At 38.0% G+C, this 22,214-nt stretch overlaps 2 protein-coding genes across 2 annotated transcripts; both read left to right on the forward strand.

Annotated features, from left to right (window-relative positions):
* On the forward strand, nucleotides 1-5,647 carry LOC127631097 (perilipin-3-like). Its single transcript, XM_052109072.1, is given in 8 exon segments — nucleotides 1-1,386; nucleotides 1,703-1,898; nucleotides 2,032-2,114; nucleotides 2,217-2,448; nucleotides 4,438-4,561; nucleotides 4,563-4,791; nucleotides 4,953-5,171; nucleotides 5,269-5,647. Coding segments are annotated over 8 exon segments (1,251 nt in total). The 5' UTR covers nucleotides 1-1,320; the 3' UTR covers nucleotides 5,371-5,647.
* Nucleotides 5,648-6,860: 1,213 nt separating this feature from the next.
* On the forward strand, nucleotides 6,861-20,651 carry LOC127630884 (AN1-type zinc finger protein 5-like). The gene is made up of 6 exons (XM_052108732.1): nucleotides 6,861-6,978; nucleotides 8,147-8,349; nucleotides 10,016-10,121; nucleotides 10,305-10,444; nucleotides 16,979-17,086; nucleotides 17,627-20,651. Exons 2-6 carry the CDS (start codon nucleotides 8,190-8,192, stop codon nucleotides 17,773-17,775), a joined length of 663 nt encoding a protein of 220 aa, XP_051964692.1. The 5' UTR covers nucleotides 6,861-6,978; nucleotides 8,147-8,189; the 3' UTR covers nucleotides 17,776-20,651.
* The last annotated feature ends 1,563 nt before the right edge of the window (nucleotides 20,652-22,214 follow it).

The following is a 22,214-nucleotide window of genomic DNA, read 5'->3' on the forward strand; positions in this document are numbered from 1 at the left end:
GAGAAACAGGGTGGGAAAAGGTCATAAATCACTAGATTTTAAAAGTTTTTCTTAAAAAAAAATATATTAATACTATAATTGCACCCAAGGGAACATAATAATACAATAAAAAAAACCATGTCATGACCCCTTTAAGGATAATTTTTTGGCTTCAATATCTCAGAAAAGATTAATCTTTCCCGTAGCGTAAGCTAGCTTACGCAATACGAGAGAACCTCTCGTAAGAGAACACAAGATGTGTCTTCACTTTATGTTGTATATTACTCTCTTTTCCACTATTTTGACATCATCAGTCTCCTTGGCAATAATATGATTTCAAGCTCGATTACACTTCCTAGCTTCATCTATAGCTTTGTGCGTGCGTTAAACTTTAGGAAATATAACCGGACTCGAAATCACGATCTTGCCCAGAGACTGATGTACAGTGGCAAACTGTACAGTGAAAATCTTAGTTTATGTTCTGCAGAAGAAAGAAAGTCATACACATCTGGGATGTTATGAGGGTAAGTAAATGATTAGAGAATTTTAAATTTTCTGTAAACTGTAGTAGGCTACTGTGCAAACGTCTTAGGCACATAAGATGTTTCACAAAAACATTTGTCTTAAAATGGTTATTTATATCTTTTACTTTAATGTGTCAATAGGAAATATACATTTTATACTCCCAAACATTCCTTTTGCAAATAGAAAATATTAGATTAGAAGAACAGGGAGCCCTGCAACAGATGGCAAGCCCTAACAGATTACATGAAAAGACAGAAGTGATTGAGACCAAGAAGCTTGGAACATCATATCTGCCAACAACCAAGAAAAACTGTGTCCAGGTGTAAGAAGGAGAATTGGTGCTGTTTTCAAGGCAAAAGTGTTCACACCAAATATTGATTTAGCTCTTTTTCTGTTTACTGGACTTTGTATGACGTTAATTGATTAATGAAAACTATTTATGTCATTTTGTTTTTAAGAAATCCTCACAAAGTTTTTCACAAGTGCCTAAAACTTATGTACAGTACTGTATTCCTTTAATGTTACTTGCCATCTAGGACATGGAACAACATCCTTGTTGGTCTTGGAACAACCTTATAATCAACCAATCAGATTTGAGTGTTCGGGTTTATGGCAGGGTTAACTACATTCTTTCAATCTAAGAGTTCTCTTTCATTTTTAAATGTAGTTATAGGGTTAGGTTTTTAAGGATGGTGTTTGTTTGATAGGAATTTTTCTCCAGGACTATCAAAGGACTGGATGTTGACTTGTGTAAATTATTTTGCCATCTCCTAGTTACCTTTAATGTAAACCCCTACTGGAATATTTCCCCTTAGAATGTCTGACAATGAGAAAACAGGTGGGATGGACAAAGAGACATCACAGACTAGCCAGGAGCAACAGGTCAGTTATATATTTTCTAAACCTCCTCATATACACAGGTACACAACAAGAGTTATGTTCCTTTCAGTCATAAAACTTTTTACATTTTGTATAATACATAAGGCCGCCTTATTATTTTAACATAAGCAGAACCAATTTCTGTGTATATTTACGTAATTGTCTAAATGGTTTTAGAAACATTTTAAACAGAAATTCGTTCTGATAGTTTTATATGAATGAGGTCCATTGTGCATAAAAAGTAAGTGTAAACAACATATTAAAATCAAATTTGAATTACAATGAATATAGTTCAATATGTTTTAATGCTGTATTTCAGAGCATAGTATCCAGGGTGGGTAATCTGCCGTTGGTGAGTTCAGCATGTGATGCGGTGTACAATGCCTACAGCACTACTAAACACAGTGTGTCACTCCTGAAAGGAGTAATGGAGGTGGCAGAGAGTGGGGTGCGCACTCTGGGTGCTGCTGCTACAACAGGTTCCAAACCCATACTAGACCGACTGGAACCACAGAGTAAGTAGTCTTCACCCGATAGGTCACCTGAAAAAAGCTAATTTCCCTTAAGGTGTGCCTTTAGCCCCATTGTACCCTATTAACAAAGTTTTACTTCAAATAGCAGCAGATTTTATTTTTTTCTCTTTTGCAGTTTCAGTGGTAAATGAATACGCTATGAAAGGGCTGGACGAGGTAGAAGAAAAATTTCCCATTTTACAACAACCAGCAGACAAGGTAATGCTTGACAGTCTTAGTCTGTTTGTAACCTATAGCATTTGGCCTGTGAATTGATAAAGGGATATGAATAGGCACTTATTTGGTATTTCTCAATTGCAGTTGGTATCAGACACAGTGGGCATGGTGTACCAATCTGTGTCAGGAGCTAAGGATGCTGTGGTGGGGGCTGTGTTGGGGGGTGTGGAAAAGACCTGTATGGCTATGACCGAAGGCATAAATACCGTCATGGGGTCCCGTGTGGGCCAGATGGTCAGTAATGGTGTAGACAAGGCTCTCACACACTCTGAAGACTGGGTGGATCAAAACCTTCCACTCAGTGAGAAAGAGCTTGGTGAGTTAAGTTGTGTTTTAGACACAGTAATTGTTTTTAAAGGTAAGTTTAAAGGTAAAATTAGTTATTGTGTGTTCTCTTCTGAAATTAACTTTGTGTTTGAAAACACATGGTCACAATGAAATTCCAAGGATCTCATTCATGTTTGAAAGATTTTGTTGTTTCAGTTGTAACAATAGCATGCTAAATGAACCAATAAGGATTGCAGGCCCATTTCACTTTCAAGTAATAATATTGCATTATTACCAAGTAATGCGATTAATTACATGCTGACTTGAATCTTAAAGTGTTTGTTAATACAAACAATTTTGTGTATGTATTAAGAATGATCTAGTATTAAGAATTATTAGTTCAAGATAATTTATTATTTCAGCTCATTAGGGCAAAGTGTCTTAAAGGAATAGTTCACCCAAAAATTTAATTTCTCTCTTCATTTATTCAACATCATGAAATCCCAGATCTGTATGTTTTTCTGTCTTCTTCAGAACACAAATGAAGATTTTTAGAAGAAAATTGGTAAGTGAATGGTGGGCAGAAATGTTATGCTCCAAAAAGCATATAAAGGCATCATAAAATTAACCCTTACAATTCCAGTGGCTAAATCCATGTCTTCAGGATATCTTTAAATCAATATTTAAATCCTTTTTTACTATAAATGTACACGTTTGACCAGCCCCGACCAGTATGTGGTGATATTCATGAAGAATATGAATCTCCAAAATAACTGAAAATTCATTACAATGCTTGAAGTGAAAGAGGAGATTTATTGTAAGAAAGGACTTAAATATTTATCTGTTTCTCACCCACACTTAATTAGCTTCAGAAGATGTGGATTTATCCACTGGAGTCTTATGGATTACTTTTATGCTGGCTTTTAGAGCTTTTTGGAGCTTCAAAGTTTTGGCCACCATTCACTTGCATTGTATGAACCTACAGAGCTGAGATATTCTTAAAAAAATCTTTGTTTGTATTCTGCAGAAGAAAGAAAGTCACACATCTGTGATGACCTGAGGGTGATAGTTCATCCCAAAATAAATATTCAGTCATTGTTTACTCACCCCTGTGTTGTTATAACCCAGTATGACTTTCTTTCTTTTTCTTAACACAAAGGGAGAAATTGTGAATACATTTTGTGCTCAGTGATGTCATAAAATGGCAGTTTATGGTGACCACCTCTTCAAGCTTTAAAAGTATGCAAAAGTATAATTCAGCCGACTAATTATTCCATGAGACTCACGATTCTTATGAAAGCATACAACAATATTAGGTGAGAATCAAACCAAAATCAAATGTATTATTAGGGAAACTGTTGAGTGACCGTTCCTCTGCGTGTTCATGAGACTGCACGAGAGCAAGTTCACAAAATGGGACGTTCAAGCGAAACTCGCTTGCTTCTGTTTATCTAAAACCAGGTCCTAGCAACATAAATAACAGCACACAGCACAGCTGTACACAAACCAGAAAACCGAACTTACTAAATATGTCTGATGAGTTTGTAGTCGGAGAATAGATTAATTTTTATGTCCTGCCTCATTTGTTTGACCGCAGTACAGCTATAGATAGAGGAAGTGGGAATGGCTTGTCTCCATTCTGAACCCGTGAGCATTTGTGACAGACCTCTATGGGTTCTGAAATGGGGTTATAAAAACACAGGGGTGAGTGAACAATGACCGAATGTTCATTTTGAGGTGAACTGTCCCTTTAACTTTCATCTGTTTTCCGTATAATGAAAGTGAATGATGACCGTGGCTTACATTCTGCTAGAAAACTCCTTTTGTGTTCTATAGAAGAAAGAAAGTCACATGTGTTTGGAACAATACAAGGGTGAGTAAACTGTGAATTTTCATTTATGGGTGAACTTTTCCTTTAAGCTTTCTTGGATTGAACATATATATAAGTTAGGTTGTTGCTCACACTAGTACATAGAGAAAACTATGTACCATATCAAGGTTTTGCTATTGATCTCATTATTGTACATTCTGCCTACAGCTGCCCTGGCTGAACCAAGGCCAAGCGAAGAGGAAGGATTCATAGTGACTTCTCACCCTAGTTACTTTGTCCGCCTTGGTAAGTTGTCTGCCAAGGTCAGGGAGAGGGCACTTGAGCAATCCCTTAGCCCGCAAAGCCAGAGACACCACACATGTGGCTGTGACTCAAATCACCAGCACTTTAGACTGGCTGGAAACTGCCCGGGCTACCTTAGCCAGTGCCAACCAGCAGCTAGGGGGAACTCCAGAGAAGTTACTTCAGAACTGGAAAGAATGGAAGGAAGGGCCTCCCAAGGAACTGGAGAAAAAAGGAACAGGGGTGGCAGAGGTGGATGCTGCACAAGACCAGAGAGAGGTAAGGATGTTTATAGTATTTGTAGTTTTTCGACTTTTACTTGCAATGTATAACAAAAGTTTGCTCTCAAACACAGGTTCTTCATGCTAAAAAAGTACTTATTATGTGTGTATCTGTCTGTCAGGCATATTCTTAGTGTATATGTCATTGTCTCCCCATAGCAGCTGGAGAGGAGAGCCCTGTCAATGGTTCAAAGTCTAAGTGACCAGCTGAAGGTTGCGTGTTCAGGGGTTGTGTCTAGTGTACAGGGTCTCCCAGGCACCATGCAGGAACAGCTTCTTAATGCTCGACATACAGCTGAAGAACTCCAGGCATCTCTGGCTAGCACCAGGACCCTCACTCCCTTCCTCCTACAGCAAACACGCCAGCAGATTACACAGGTATTGTCATTTTGAGTGAATGCCAATTGTTGTGCTCTGTTCTGTTGTAAAACTGGTCTGTGTAATAATGATGTTGATTGTGTATCTTATTCAACAGTTACGACAATCTTTGGATGGAGTCATAGAGTATCTCCTCAATAACACGCCTCTCAATTGGTTGGTTGGGCCCTTTGCACCTCAGATAACAGTGAAAGGGTAATCTGCAAATGGCACCCAAATAAAGGACATGTCTTGATGAATGACATTAATATATGCTCCAAATTGTCACATTGTAATTATTTCCATTTTAAAATAGACATTAAAATGTTCACTCATTGCAAATAAAAATACATATTTTTAGTTCATCAATGTCAGTATTTTCAACCTAGAGTATTGGAAATGTACTAATGAGCTAATATATGTCTATCGAAGATGATCTCAACTGAAAGAAAGCAAACGCCGTCCTTCGTTGTCACTGATTTTGTATGAATTATTTTATTTTCATTGAAAACCATGAGATTGCATGTGTTTATATAATTTGGTAAATAAATTGAGGAAATAAAATTACTTTTGTCAAAGCATTCATTTGTTTTTGCATAATTTGACACAAATGATGGATTCTACAAAATTAAGGATTGTTCTTCTTTATAATAGGCAATATACTGTCTAACAGCATAATACACACTGTTGTTACAATACTGTATATTATATGTATACATAAATGAATAATACTGTGAGAACAATCATTAAAATCAAGTCAAAATTGAATATTTTCCAGAAAGGTGCTGAATTTGGAAGCTTGACATTCAACTTGAAATAAAAGCATACACATCCTAAAACGAAGAGTTGGAGAAAAAAGCACTTAAAGGAAAATGTCAGGTTCCATACAAGTTAAACTCTTTCGACAAAATTTGGGGTGTATTGTTGAATACCAGCCAAAATTATTTTCATGAAACTAGGTTTTAGTGAGGCACTTACAATGTAAGTGAATGGGGCCAATTTGGGAGGGTTCCAAGATAGAAATTTGAAAAGCACTTACACAAATTTTTCTTTTAAAACTCATGTATTATTTGAGCTGTAAAGTTGTTAAAATTGTAGTTTTGTGTGGCGGACTACTAAATTACCATGATTACAGGGTTTGTGGCGTCACATCGTCATGGCAACAAAGTTGTAAATATGAATATAACTTTACACAGAAAAGCCATGATGAATTTAATACATGAGTTAAAGTGTCCAATAACAGGGTGGTTACTGAGATTAAGCAAGTAGTATTCAGTTAATAATGTGATCCTAACATGGCAGCCCCCTTGAGGGGACCCTCTCTATTTATATTAAAACAGATTTTATAAGGTTACTAATATTAGTCTTCATCTCATGTGAGTGCTCATGATTTTGTGCATATATTTTAAAATGACTATTCATTTCTTTAGAAGTACAACTTTTCTAATGAGTAAAAATAATTACCGACATCGACATTATGCCACAAAAGCTGTCAGTTTAGCATATTTTGTGTTGAACCTGGAATATTCCTTTAAGAATTTTTTTTTTTTTTTTTTTTTTGTATGTTAATAGTTTTAAGTATATTTAAGAAATAATTTTAGGTATATTAAAAGATTTGTCTCCTAGGGAAGACCAAAAAACAAAACAAAAAAAACTACAGAGATTGCTTCTAAACACCAGCGAAGCAACAGTGGAGCAATGCAGTGACGTCACGTCTGTTGTTTCAGATGACGCTGGGAAGTAGGCCGCACACGCGTACCAGGAACCTTCTCTGACGATTTCTGTGGATCAAGGTCGTCGATTTCTCCTCAATCGCACCAAAATACGGGTAAATATCCGAGCTTACTGGGATTTTAAGCCACCGCGAATGACCGCGGGACGGTCTGGTGGTCCCAGCTTTCCGTTTTGTGTGCGTGCCATCACGTCAGCTAGCCGTTAGCAGAGCTAGCTCGTTAGCCTGGCTATTTGAAAATCACTAACAAAACGACTTTCACGAAGTCAGCGACTTTAACACTGTCAATTCTACGCAACGTCAACTACTTTTGAAGGAAAATATTATTTTTTGGTGTCACTTTGACGTTGACAGCACGTCGGGTTGTTATTTGTCCCGATACTCGGGTCAAAGACGAAATGTTTTCCTAATTGCGGAGCTGCTCTCAGCTGGTTTCCCATGGTCAGCCTCCAAAATAACCGGACTTATGTATGTTTACTGGGTGGTTTATCGGTCAGACAGTTATGAAATACTTCTACATTCCCATAATAATGATTTATGGGCGTATTTATTTCGAATGGCAGCTTGTTCCTATATTTCCAATCGTCTTTTGATCACCAGGATTTTAAGGTAACAGTAACCTGGACCATTCGTTTGTTTGTTTGAGAAACAAAAGGCTAACAAACAGACGTTCAAAATATCTTTTGTTTTCGTGCAACCGAGTCTAGCAGGGCCACCAAAAAAATAAGCCATTGGGTTTAAAGTTTGATTCTCCCTATAACGGGAGTTCAGCAACAGTAAACCGTTTCACCATAGCAAAGCAAACATTCATCACTAGGAGGGCACTTTCTGACCTTGACATTTCAGTGCAGTTGTTTAGAAAAAGAAAAACACACCAGGTCGAGCTGCTATGACATTTTGAGTATCAATTTCACTTCCTATGGCGCTAGTGGCAATAAGATGGTACACATCAATCAGTCATGTCAACAACAAACCACTACGGTGCGAACTTATTGATTGCTGTGTTTGCAAAACTTGTGTCAGCATTTTGCAGTGATCTGTCTACAGATGATCTGTAATGAATGTCTAATTTGGTTTGTCTGATGGCAGACACATCTCACAACCTGAGATGTTTGTCTTTTTATCATGTGTGTCATGATGGCAATTACAGCCTACATTTAATCCTTATGCTCTGGTGCTTTAATATCAGCCTCTCCATTGTCTAGCCACTTCTTAATACATTATGCTAATTCATATAATACTAATTCTCAAACCCTATTTCTAGGATTGCCCTCTCCCGTCCCCCTTACCCCCCCTTCTTAGACAGCATGGCTCAGGAGACAAATCAGACACAGGTGCCAATGCTTTGTACTATGGGATGCGGTTTCTATGGTAACCCTCGCACCAACGGAATGTGCTCTGTCTGCTACAAGGAACATCTGCAGAGACAACAAGGAGGGGGGCGAAGCAGCCCCCCAGGTGAGAAAGGTAGGATACTGGGAGATAGGGGTGTAATGATCCATTGATCTGGATCAATGTATCGATCCAATAACCAATGATCCAATGTTATTCATACAACACGTAAATATCGATAGACATTTTTTAAGATGCACTTTTATTTTAATACTCTCATGTCAGCCATGTCCTTACAATTTTCTGTCAGGGGATTAAGCAACTTTATTCATTTCACTTTGAGCACTAAATATGCTTTTCATGTGGGACAAGGATGTGCGCATGGTCTGTGAAGCCAAATTACACTCCACTATCTGTGTGTGCGCGTGTCAATCGAGCTTCCAGCAAAACGCAAGCTTTAAACAAGTGACAGGGTCTGCGCACGCGCGTGCGTCAACTGGGTGCTCCTTAACATGCGAGCTCTTGTGACAAACACCGAACTGTTGGCATGCACAATTAATTCAGGCTTCCATCGATATCGTTGTACATGTGACCCCTTTGAAAATAACATGACAGTTTGCTATTAAAAAGTACCGGTACCATGGAGCAGATCAGCCATCATGTGAAACGTCTTGACAACGGTGACATTGAAATCACTTGCTGCCCAGCACTAGCATCAGTTATAAGACTTTACACATCAACACTCTTACTTACATTTATCCCAGTTTACTTTAACAGAATTTTTCATTAAAACTTTGGAAGTTATAGCCAAGTAAACCGCAGATAGCACATATAGTTGGTAACAGGTCATGTAAGTACTTGTCATGTCATGTAAGAAATTGATTAAACTGAAAAATAAGCTGTTAAACGACTGATGATCACTTTAATATTTTTCAAAATATTATCTGTATAATTTTTTTCAACATCTGAAGTACCTTGTTTTTGATGTCCCGATGTGGATACTAAATTTGCACTTTTCAGAGAGCTCAATAAAAAATTCAAATTTTTTGGGGGTTGCATTAGAGGGCAAAAAAAATGTAATTGATTGTGTAAAATAGGCACATAATATCGGAATATCGATCGCAGGGCCCTGAATCAAATCGAAATCGTATTGTGGCAGACTTTGGAGTTTCTGCAAATATCAGATCACGGGCCAAGGGAATCAAGATAAAATCGGATTGTGATGAAACGTCTGATTTACACCCTCTACTGGGGGATTGAATTAGACAGGTGATTGGGTTGCTAATAGTGAATGAACAGTGTTGAAGCCAGTGAGGCTGCTAAGCCTGTAATTGAACAGCAAAATAACACAAGACTTGCTGTTCACATGCACCTATTTCATTGGGAAACAATTGTGTACCCTCAGTTGAATTTCCAAAATTGTTGAAAATAGTTTCATGAAAAAGTTCAAAATTGAAAAATAAAAATTCTGTCATTTACTCGCTCTCAAGTTGTTCCAGACTTTTTTCTGCAAAACACAAAAGGAGATATTAGGGAGAATGATAGGTACTTACAGCCTCTGTCACTGTTCACATTCATTGCATCTTTTTTCCATAGAATAAAATTGAATGATGAATGAGGCTGTCAGTTCCTAGCATTCTGCCTAGCTTCTCCTTTTGTGTTCCACAGAAGGACAGACAAGCAACAACATGAGGGTGAGTAAATGACAGAATTTTCATTTTGCGTGAACTAATTCTTGGAAGAAATGCTTTGATTCTGATTGGTTTGACCATGAGTTGGTGAGCTCATGTCTGTCTTCCAGCTGCCACATCACCTGTAGGTTCCCCAGGCGCATCTGCAGTGTCTGTGGAGTCCGCCCCTGTACCCACCTCAGAAGCAGTCACCCCACCTGAAGAACGTACGTCTAGGTAAGGATTCTAGAATTTGTGCAAACTACAGATGCAAAACTGTATTTTTTAAATAATAGATCGGTGTTAATCTTTAAAAAATCTTTAAATCTTAATCTTTAAAAAAGCAAAATCCACGAAGCATTTTAAAGGGAGCAATTATAACAACTAATACAAGTATTTGGTTGAATTGTGTTGATGCAGCAGTTCGCCCAGCCCTGTAACCCAACAAATGACTGCTATGAGCATCTCACAGGACACTGGAACCACTGATTCAGATAGAGCAGAAGTGGAGGAGGAGGAGGATGAGGAGGAAGATGATGAGGGCTCGTCTATAAGCACAGGTCAGCTATGTTCTCACTCACACATAAACTGCATTCACACTGGGCTTTGATTCCGGCAGTTTGCTGGAAAAATTGCAGAGGTGTCTTCTTTTTGAACGCTAGTCGAAGGTGGACTGCCAGAAATTATGTTCCCAGATCAGATTCCAGCAACATTGCCAGCATCAATCATTGAATGTGTCAGTGTGAACATAGGCAGTGCCGATACTGTCAAGGGTGTGTTTCGTAGTGATGACTTATCTTGCTAAGGAAAAGTTTGTATACTGATGTAACCATTTCATGGTACAGCGCAGTTTTAAAAACAGATGGCTGTCATACAGTTGACATTATCTCATTCATGGCATTGTGTTAAAAAAAAAAAGGTCATCCTTTTCTGATATTTTTTTTAATTTTTTTAAATCCAAGTAAAGGAATTGATGTTTCCACTTTAAATGTCAGTTAAATTAATAGACTGTCAGCTTAATTTACAGCATCATAAACTTGATGTGATAAATAATTTTTCCTCTTACATTCAGTGAGTAGAGCACACCAAATGCCAAACCTGAAGTAGACTTTCTTACACACTCGGCGCAAACAGATTTAAGCGTTAGTATGCAACATTACGACAGGTCAGCGGTTTGTTCATACATTTTATGAACAATGGCAAAAAAATTACAAAACCTCCGAAAACGTATTTATTGCTATTTTCCAACACATACAGTAGTCCAAAATAATGCATTTCTATATTTTTCTTCCAAATGTTGCTTTTACTTTTAGTTTTTCAGCTTGTAAGTCATGAAAATAACATCAAAAAGAAAAACATTTACCTCGAGATCAGCTGCCTTCTCAAAAAAAGTGTTTAAGTGCAGTGCAACATTGAGGAAACAATGTGTTTGCTAATTTGTTCTATTTGTGAATTTTTTTTATTTTTTATATAAAACAAAGATGGTGGAAAATAGAAAATATTTTCAAAACAAAAGACACCAACAAATAAACTGCAAATTAATAATAATTTGATTATAAATGCTAATATCTGAAAAAAAGCATAGCTTTAGCTTGTCAGTGAAGTTATTTTTCAGTAAATATTGTTTACAATCTAAGATACTGTATCATATTTTTTTTATGATTAAAACTTTGTATTGATTCAGACATATGAAGCAGAAAATCAAACATAAATACACAGAATCAACTTTTAATCCCCATTATTCCCTTTTGCCCTCCCAATCCCCAACCCCACCCTGACCCTCAACAAATGTCCCTGTGGGTCCAACCTGAGAATACACAAATACACAAAATATATATAAATAAAAATAAAAAAAACACACACACTTAAAACTACAAATCTCTCTTTCTACTTCCCCTCCCCGAGAGCCTACCAAAAATACCAAATAGCTGCCCCATTTATATTAAATAACTTATTAATAAGTTTCCCTGCCTTCTATAAGACATTTCTTCAAATGCCGCTACCCTGCCCATTTCTATGCAGCACTCCTGAAATGAGGGCGCTCCAGTTGACTTTCATCCCCTAAGAATGACCTGACTGCCGATCATAACTCTTTCAAGGACCTACCTTAATTTCCAGACTATAAGCCGCAAATTTTTCCCACGCTTTGAACCTCGCGGTTTAAACAATGACGTGGCTAATATATGGATTTTTTCCCGCTTTCAAATTTTATTAAAAAAAAAAAAAACGTTCTGTGACGTGCTCAGTTTTTTGGCGGCATGAAGCTTTCATTAGACCAATGAAATTGCCGAACGGGTTAAGGTCAAACAACTTTTTTGTTTACTGTTTAGATTCAATCGAGCGCGTCAAACTTCCCATCATTCTGATTACAGTAGTCATTTTGTCACCCTCATCATGGAAAAGACACAGAGAAATGCATATGATGCAGCTTTCAAGTTGAAGGCGATTTGATCTGGCTGTTGGAAAAGGAAATGGAGCTGCTGCACAGGAGCTTGGTCTTAATGAGTCGATGATAAGATGTTGGAAACAGCAGTGTGAGGAATGAGTGACGAGAGCGACAATGAAAACGATCCAATATCGGATGAAGCAATTCTGAGGCTATTCAACTCCGACACCGAAGGAGATGACTTCAGTGGTTTCAGTGCACAGGAGGAGGAAGATAGTGACCAATGACTTTCTTGGTAGGCTACGGTTTACTGCAAATTTTTTGTTACAAGCTGTGTTTCGTTAAAGCCTGTGTAAAGTTAATTTGTTTCAATGTACCGGTAGGCACCTGTGGCTTATAGACATGTGCGGCTTATTTATGTTCAAAATGATAATAATTTAAATTCACTGGGTGCGGCTTATATTCAGGTGCGCTCAATAGTCCGGAAATTACGGTAATATTTTATGTATTTATCCCCTATATTAATGACCACCCCATCTCCTAAAATACTGAGTCATGGGCAAAATGAAATATGAGTGTCCAATGTGTCACATTAAAATTCTGAAACCCTCAACCAAAAATCTATACACTATACAATCTAGAGAGGGTTCAATAGAATCAATATAAATCTTTAATTGCATAAGGTGCACCCTTGCATCTATAGATGTTGACTTGACGTATTTTTGAGTTGTAGCCCACACTCCGTCCTCCAAATACCTAGTTTAAATCTTTCTCCCATAATCTATTGAGAGAAGATGAAGCTCCGTAACCTCAGATTCTGAACTAGCAGGGAGTAATACATTGATGCCTCATGGCCTTTTCCAAAAGTAGTAATTACCACTTTCAGAGTATTTGTCGCTTGGGGGGGTATGCTGCTCCCAAAAATAGTACAAAGCAGGTGGCGCAGCTGTAAATGCCTAAAGAATTGAGACCTCAAATTAACCTCCCTCACAATCCACTCTGTCCAGCAGAAAGGGGATTTATTAATCCATAATTTTTGGTTCAGACATATGCTCGAGGCAACATTTAAATAAATGTCAGAATTTAACACTTTGGACACACTTGTCCATACTGCATACAAATGAGAGATAACGGGATGTAACTTCTCCGGTTAGTTTAATAGAAAGGCTTTGCAATGGCGAAATGGGGGCAAGAACTTCCTGTTCAATACAAAACCAGAGAGGGGCTCTCTCAGGTGGAAGCGATCAGTGAGCCAAATGTCTGAGACCAAATGCATAATAATAAACAAAGTCTTGGGTAGACCTAGCCCACCTTTGTCAATCAGCCTATGCAATTTACTGAAATGTAATCTGGGACGTTTAACATTCCAAATGAAGGACTTCACTATGCTATCAGATTTCTTGAAATAAGAGAGGGGACATCTACAGGGAGTGATTTGTAGCAGGTAGTTGAATTTTGGAATACAATTCATTTTAATAACATTACATTTATCTATGATTGGGAAGGTTAATGAAGCCCACCTGCCCACATCGTTCGAAAACCTTTTAATTAAAGGGTCAAAATGAACTAAATCGCACAAATTTGCTGTAAATAAAATGAGGCTGTCCTTAATGCCCTGTTTGGGTCACTGCATGGCACCCGGCTGAAAAGCTGTTACTGGGTTGTAAGCTGTCGGAGCCGAAGCTTCAGATTTAGATCAATTGACTGTGTATCCTGAGACCTTGGGAAAGGAATGAATAATTCTGTGGAGGCAAGACATAGATCTAGTAGGGTCAGAGACTGATGAAGCAAAAGCTTATGCACCATACGTCCCGCCACCACCCCTGAAAAATCATCCTCCTTCCTTATGGTGGCTGCTAATGTTTCCAGGGCAAGACAGAACAATAATGAGGAAAGAGGGCAACCCTACCGGGTGCCCCAATCCAGAGTAAAGTAATCTGAAATTAATCTATTTGTTTGTACCGCTGCTACTTGGTGTCTATAAAGTAACTTTATCCATCTAATAAAAGTATTCCCGAACCCGCATATTTCCAAAATCTTAAAAGATATTCCCATTCTACCATATCAAATGCCTTTTCGGCATCAAGTGAGATGGCAGAGTCTGATCATTCACCACTGACCACATGATATTGTGCCCCAGCCCATTCACATTCCATGTGGAGATAGACAATACACTCATTAACATTTTACTTTTTGACATGAGGAAATCTAGATTGTGTGTCAAAAACAGGATTATAAAGACCACATTCCAAAGTTAGCGCAACAGTCAAACCCCGAATATTCCCCAGAACCAAACAAAAAAGAAAAATGTGCACATTAATCCCGCGCACGACAGCGCCAACTGGCGTCCATCCCTTCAAACAGTCCTTGCATGCCTACGAGAACTCCCACAACATCTTTGCCGTCAGATTTCTCAAATCCGGTGTTTCTATACAAATTTTGTGAAATATAATTACACAGCAAAAGATGATCTATAAAACAAACTCCAGCTAATATGCAGAATATACACAAAGAGCATGCAGATTCATCTGTGTTGCTCTACAAAATAAACTCCAGCTGCTGGGCGGAACCAGCACAAAGAGCGTGCAGAATCTTCAAACAGTCAAGCAAATGTATAGTGATCCGGTCCACTCGGCTGCAACATGAGTACCACAAGGCAACTTACTCACTCCACTGACTTTATGAAGAACATCAATGGCTGTAGTCATGTGAATGTTTTACAGCCATCCTTGGCATCTATTCACAATTTGGCCAGGAATATCAGTGCAAAAGCGAACTTCCATTGATGTAAAAGTTTCTTGCATTCCTTGAATCCATCAAGTTTCTCTCTTATCGAGTTCACAAAATCTGGGAACAAGAAAATGCTGTGTTTCTTCCAAGAAAGCCCTCCTTTACTCCTCCACATGCGTAACAAGATCTTTATTGGATGATCTCAGAAATTTGGCCAGAATTGATCGGCCAGCCTGTCTCCCTCCACAGATCGCCGAACCAGAACCCTGTGAGCTCGATTGATTTCTAGCTTATGGCCTGCTATGTCGAGCAAACTCTGAAAGAACCCACATAGGAATTTCACCATATCCTGTCCTTCGCCCTCAGGAATTCCGATAATACAGATGTTATTCTGCCTGCTATGTCTCCCAGACAAGCTCCAAATTCACCTTGGTTGCTAGCGGATTAGCTGATAATTCCCTCTCCATTAACTCCAGATAATCGATCTGTTTCTCGACATCCCCCACTCTTGTAACCATTACAGTGAATATCGCCTCCATGGCAGCGATCGATCGACATACCACAGCAACATCCTCCAAATCAGCAACAACCTTCGTCAGCTTTGCCGACATGTTCAACATCTCTTGCCGCATTTCCTTCATCTCTCCTGTGCCTGCGGCCTGCTCGGGATTATCAGCTTAAGCAACGTAAGTGTCTTTTAATGTCTCCAGAGCCCTAGGGTTTTGAATTCTTTGACATATTGTCCTCCTAGAACAGTTATGGAACGGAGTGTACCGAATCTCACCGTTTTTTGTCATTTAAAAGTGTTAACTAGCAAAGTGCGCAGAGCTCGCCGTTCACATGTCCGATTCCTCACATGGTGTCACGTGACTCATCAAATGTACATATTAACTGATCCAGGGCAGAAATCATTGCAAATATTTTTAGTTTTTTAATATTATTATAAAATATTTATATTGTTATTTTATTATTATTTAATATTATTCACATTTCTGCATTGATACCATTTTTATTTATTGACTGTTATGACTTTTACTTTCAATCTTTATTGTCCTCAAGAACAATTCAGTTGGTATACAACAGCCAATAACGCGCACAAAAAAAAAAGCTTAAATTATGAGTAGATTATAAAAAGTATAACTGCCCAAATAAAACTGGGTATAACTGCCCAAATGGCTACTGTGCAAATCTCTTAACCTACACCCCTAATACTGAAAAAACTAAAAGTGTGAATTAGAGTGATACTAAAACAAGGAACCTACTTGGCATCCTCGCAGACAATGAAATTAACTGTTGCTTTTGTGGTACTGTGCACGATGCATTTGTTTACAAGAGGATTCGGGCATTTGAGAAGTCGCCAGTTATCTCAAGATGCTGTACATTAGACATCCTTCGATCGTGATGTCACTTTTGTCTTTACTAGATTTTTCTGTAATGAGTGTGAATGTGAGCACAGATTATGGGAAAGCTCTGGCACTGTGAATGAACAAAATCTTGCAATACCAGAACAGTTGAGAGACCGACATTTAAATGATTTTTTCTGGAATCTCTGTGTGAAAGAGACACTCATCCTGGTCTCCCCTTTTGTACCTAGTGCAAAATCATTAGTAGAAATGTATGATTGTTACCCCAGACACAAGTATATAATTCCCTTGGTACATTCAGCTCTCTCAGTTGTTTTTATGTTTTATGTATTTTAATTTATGTTTTTGACAAAAGTCTGATAGATTTAATCTTGAGCATATACCAGTTATGAAAGATCAGAGTAGTTTGGCAAAAGAAGAAACATATTTTGAAAAACCACATCTGAGCTAAAGCCCTGCTTTCAATCTTTATAAGAAGGCAATGTGTTCAGGGTGAGTAAATGACAATTTTCATTTTTGGGTGAACAATCCCTTTTACATGTAGTCCCAGAAGCAAGGAATTTCATTGTGTTTTAGAAGTTATTTCTCAAGGCAGACCATGTATTTAATAACAGGGCCAGTAGGGGAGGCTGCACAGACTTCTTCAGACGGAGATCAGACTCCTGACAAGAACAAAAAGAAGAATCGATGCTTCACTTGTAGGAAAAAAGTTGGCCTCACAGGTAAGAGCCAAGGAAAGAGCAGTGTTTTTGGATGAGGGCAGGGGTGCAATCACTGGGAGCAGACTACAAAAGGTTTTCAAAATCTTTAATGGAAAAATTGTTAATTTTCTTTTTTGTTGAAAGAGTCAGCATATTAGTCTTCATATTCATACACAAATGTTCCCTTTTTCTTTTGGCATTTAGAAATCTGCATTAAAGTGAGCTTTGGTTAAAGAGATATCTGTGATGTAGAAAGCTACATCTACACCTTAATATATTTCTGAAAGATTGACTGAAAGATCAACTTCAGCATAATTGTACATTTATTTTTATTAGCAAGCTAATTTTCAAGTTTCAGTGATTTTAGGTAATATGTTATAGTTTTCACAGTTGTGGTCAGGCAGCATACTGCAGGTTTGTGCTGCATTTCACGTGGTACCTCTGGTATCCAGCTCTTACTTCAGAGAACTTAACACTTTAGCTAAAGAATTATATGGTCAATTGAAAGACTGAACCAACTCTTAATTATTCTGCCTGATTTACCAATTTTGTTGTCTCTAGGCTTCGACTGTCGCTGTGGTAACCTGTTTTGTGCTATCCACCGTTACTCTGACAAACATGACTGTCCCTACGACTACCGAGGAGCTGCTGCCGCTCGCATCCGCAAGGAGAACCCCATTGTGGTAGCTGAGAAGATTCAGAAGTTATGAGGACTGACGGCTAAGAGCAAAATTCTTTGACCTGCAAGTTTTGGAACCATGGCGCTGAATAACACCATTCTAAAATGGGTTCATTTGTTCAATGTAGGATAAGGTGGGTGGGGTGATGGGGGTACTGCCCCTGCTTGGCCATTCCCTAAACCATCATCTCCCTGTCTCTCCTGGAAGGACGTGTGTGTGTGTGTGTGTGTGTGTGTGTGTGTGTGTGTGTGTGTGTGTGTGTGTGTGTGTTTCTTTAGAGAGCCAGGGAGAAGAGGGATTGGTTGTCAAGTGTGAATCCATGTGAACTGGGGGGAGGGTGGACACTAGTTTTTACCCTGGCATTGATTTTGTTAGGATATTAACATTATTTTTTTATAGGAAATTGGGATGTGGGGTCAGGAGAATGGAGGATTTGATTCAGGGGTGGGGGGCATTGAGAGAATGGGAATTTCTCTGATATTGCGAATTGTTTCTGAAGAATCTAGATTTTAATGACTACTCCCACATTTACCCATGTTCAATTTTTATTTTCTGTGTTATTGTTTTTCTTTATTCTGATTAATTACCCCTGACATGTCAAATCCCAACCTGTACATTTTCAAATATGCCTCTTTTATATACTGACTTATCATGATAACGTTGGGTGCATGAATAGTTATTGGATGTGTTTTGAAGGGGTAGTGGGGAGGGGTGTAGCCAGAGATTTGACATAAGCGTGTGACTGAGTTTTTTTTGTCTTTCCTTTTCTGTTTTAATGAGTGTATGGCATCAAAAGATCTATATTAATATATTGTACGTAGCTTGAATTGTGTGATTGCAGTCTATTTATTTTTTTTATTATCATTTGGCTGGTACTGGAGGATTGGAAGCATGTGTCCAAAAAAAAAAAAAAAAGCTAAAAAAATGTATTTGTATTAAATCCCTTAAATATATGTAAAAAATTATCTCTAATTATGTATCAATTTAAAGCATAATAAGTTCTGATGTTAGACAGAGTAGAGTCTCCAAAAACAAATGGACAGGATTGGGCTGAAAAATTATCGGTCAATTCAGAATCAAAGCACAACGAAAGGAATTTCTTAAGTATTCTCGCACAAGTGCAGCAGCATAGAATCTTTGGAGCTGTATGGAACAACAGCGATGCGCATACAGCAATTAAATATTAACTCTTTTGACCTTTGCCCTCAGAGTCACAGAGCTTTGAGAAGCTATGTATTTGTTATTAACCACCAGCAGACAAATGAATGAATGATGGCTAACAGGACTAGTGATGTATTACATAACACTTTTCCGTTTTGTGAGCACTGCTTTGCTTAATGATGTCACAGTGGAAGATGCAGATATTCACCAAACAGACAAGCCTTGCATGCTTGCACGGATAATAGGTAAAATGCAAAATTCATCAGCCACATTTTAGATTGTAACTTTGATCTGAACAAGAATGTAAAAAAATTGTAATCCCATTGTTACAATGCATGGACAAATGGAGCCGGAATCACTGATATTCAAATTAAAAGGTTTCTACTGTCTTCGCTAATGTAAATAAGTGGCTACCATTCATATTGAATTATTCTTAATAGAATGTTGCAGTGTTCTGAGAGGAGGGGAAAGGTTAAGCAGAATTTTTTTTTTTTTGAATTTTTTTTTTTTTTTTTTGGTATGTATTGTTTATTAACCCATATGTAAGGAGAAAGGTGCAGTGTGTTCTCTGTAATCCTTTGAGTGAGGCCTGTGTCTTTTGTGCTGGCTGTGTTTGTGATATTAATTACTTTGTAAAAGGGCTGAAACTACCATGTGGGACATTTTGTATCCGTCTTTCACTTCAAGCAAGGTAGCCTGAAAAAGTCTTTGTGCAAATTTTCCCATGACTCATAACAATTCCCTGACTAACAAGGCAGAATCTCAAATACAACCTAATTTTCTATGTGACTCTTGGTGGATGTAACCGATTTGATTGAAATCTGTCAACAAACTGATACCTAGCAATGTGATTTGAAGTCCTGGCCTGAGCAAATTCAATGACCTTGCTGCTTTAAGAAAATAACCCAAGCTTTAATTAGCACCATCTGTGATTGGAGCATTATCCTTAGTGGTGCTGGCAGTCAAGAGAGGCAGGTGTGAAAGCAGCTCTCTGAAAGAAGCTCAGAAAGCTTGCATGCTCCCACACCATGGTTGCTGAGCCTGATATGAGCCAGCATCTTGACAGCCGTTTAATGAGGGTTTGGAACTCACTCTTTCTGTCTGCATTGTTCTTTTATGCTTGAGGATTTACTGTATGCCCTATACATCTCCCAGTGCATACAAGTCTTATCAGACTGTACAAAAAAACGCCTTTTTGTATTTTGATACAGACGTGGTAAAACGCATTATCTATGTATGTTTGGCTCAAGTTACAATGCCACAGCTTGAGACTGAGTACACCAAAAATGTGTGAACATTGCCAATTAGTTGGTAATGTTAATCATGCCTAAACATATTAAGCTCCAGTGCAGGAAAAAGCCAGCTGGGCCACAGTTCCACACCTCTAATATTGCCATCAGTGTCTTTTTAGATCACTGGCACTGTATGTCGAGCTAATAGGGTTACCTCTTCTACAATAGCAACAATTCATGGGCATTATTGCATGTTAAAGAGACAAACAGCAGAGCAAATTCTACATAACTTCATGATAGCAAAGGTTTTGAGGTTTTATTCTCTCCTAGTTTATCAGAACATTCAGATGTTAGTTTCAGCTCAGGCATGTTGAGCATTACGTTAACCAGCATTCATGGATTAATTTGCCAGCATGCCCAGTCCCCCAGAGACACCACAAGATACCTTTTTTTTCCCCCATTCAAATTTAGGATTGTATGATGTGTATGAGTAAGTATAAAACGAATAAAATCACAAAGTTTATTTTAAATTTATTCAATGTCTTGTGTTTCATTCCAGCTCATTTCTTCTATTCAATACTGCTCTGTTCCTCCCCTAACATCAGGAGGATACAATATCTCACAGCAAATGAATTGTATCCGTTTAGCTGAAGTGTAGTTTGTGCTGTACCCAGAGGCGTTTCCAGCATTGAAGGGCATCCGGTGCTTAGCCTAGACAATTTTATTTTCATACTAGAAACCACTTCTCTGTAGTCCAAAGCTGGTGAGAGGGTATTCTTTGAGTTTTGCTCTGGCTGGGCCTGTTTCTACAGTTCCTAAATCTTCCACTAGTACTATCCTCGACTAACTCATCCTCTCTCCTCCCCGAGTCATCTGTGATGCAAAAGAACAGATACAGCACATAACTTATTGCAAATCAGCTTCAAACAACTAATTCATCAAGTGCTACATATGTCAAATTGTAGACCAATACCATTGAAGAAAATGTATTGGGAAGAGCAGATCAGTGGGATTGCCCTAATATCTATCATGATTCTTGAATTTTCATGTACATTACCATAAAGTCATCACAAAAGAGTTATATTATAGTGAGTAAAGTGAGGTAAAAAAAAATTTGATATAAAAAATAATGTATATTTTTTTACATAGTCAAAATGATCCCAAGTTAAAGCAATACATGAATGACTTTAGTCTAAGTTCATTGACACACCATGGCATCAAACTGTATATAATTCTCAATGTTCATCTGTCAAAATCCTTTCATTAGGATCATTGGGATAAACAATGTTTCACTTTTAACTTTAAAGTAAAGTGATTGATTAATTGTTACCAGTTTCCATGCCTGATTCTGGCACAGCTACCCCCATCTGAGGGTTGTCCCCCCCCAAAATATCATTAAAATATATGTGTATTGTAAATAATATAATGATATATTCTTAAAATAATTGTTTAAGAAATAAAATAATACAAATGCAAACGGGGCAACAACAAAAAAACCTTGCTGTCCCCTTCAAAAATTGCTCTTGAGAATTATGTTTATTGTCCCCCCCAACATTTTGATGAAATATTCGCCCCTGCCGACAACAAAGAAACTTATTCTATAGGCTAGATTATTTTTAAGACCTGTCTATTTTACAGGCTGTATGCAGTATGTGCAAAGACAAAGCACAATGAAATAAGGCAACTAATGATTTCGGGGGTTTACATAGGCTATTGTCCGGTTTCATATTTGTCAGTCAACTTTTAAAAATACGTTTGGGGCTACACTCAAAACATTCGGGGATGAAGCCCCGGCAAAATCGGCTGACGCCGCGTCTGACTGTACCTGTGCACAAATAACACACGACCCATACTCAAGTAGGAAACTTTAAAAACCAAACAGTTGATTTAATCACTGAAGTGGCTTAGATAAAAACTCACCCACCCTTGTAATCAGTACCTTTACTCAAGTAGTTGTGAAGCTCTTAGACTTTCCACTGAGACACTCCAAGTAGAATATCCTCTCATGCTGTGATTATTAGATGAGTAAACTAGATCTGTAAACACTCCAAATGTACTGTATCTGCATTATGAATC

The sequence above is a fragment of the Xyrauchen texanus genome, chromosome 37 (genome assembly GCF_025860055.1).
Source record: "Xyrauchen texanus isolate HMW12.3.18 chromosome 37, RBS_HiC_50CHRs, whole genome shotgun sequence".
NCBI lineage: Eukaryota > Metazoa > Chordata > Actinopteri > Cypriniformes > Catostomidae > Xyrauchen > Xyrauchen texanus.

Excerpts from the sequence above, each read along its gene's own strand:
- LOC127630884 (XM_052108732.1), top strand. The coding sequence starts at position 8,190 with ATGGCTCAGGAGACAAATCAGACACAGGTGCCAATGCTTTGTACTATG. Across the intron at positions 8,350-10,015 it reads CAGCCCCCCAGGTGAGAAAG|CTGCCACATCACCTGTAGGT; the intron begins GTAGGATACTGG and ends TCTGTCTTCCAG. Across the intron at positions 10,445-16,978 it reads GGGCTCGTCTATAAGCACAG|GGCCAGTAGGGGAGGCTGCA; the intron begins GTCAGCTATGTT and ends ATTTAATAACAG.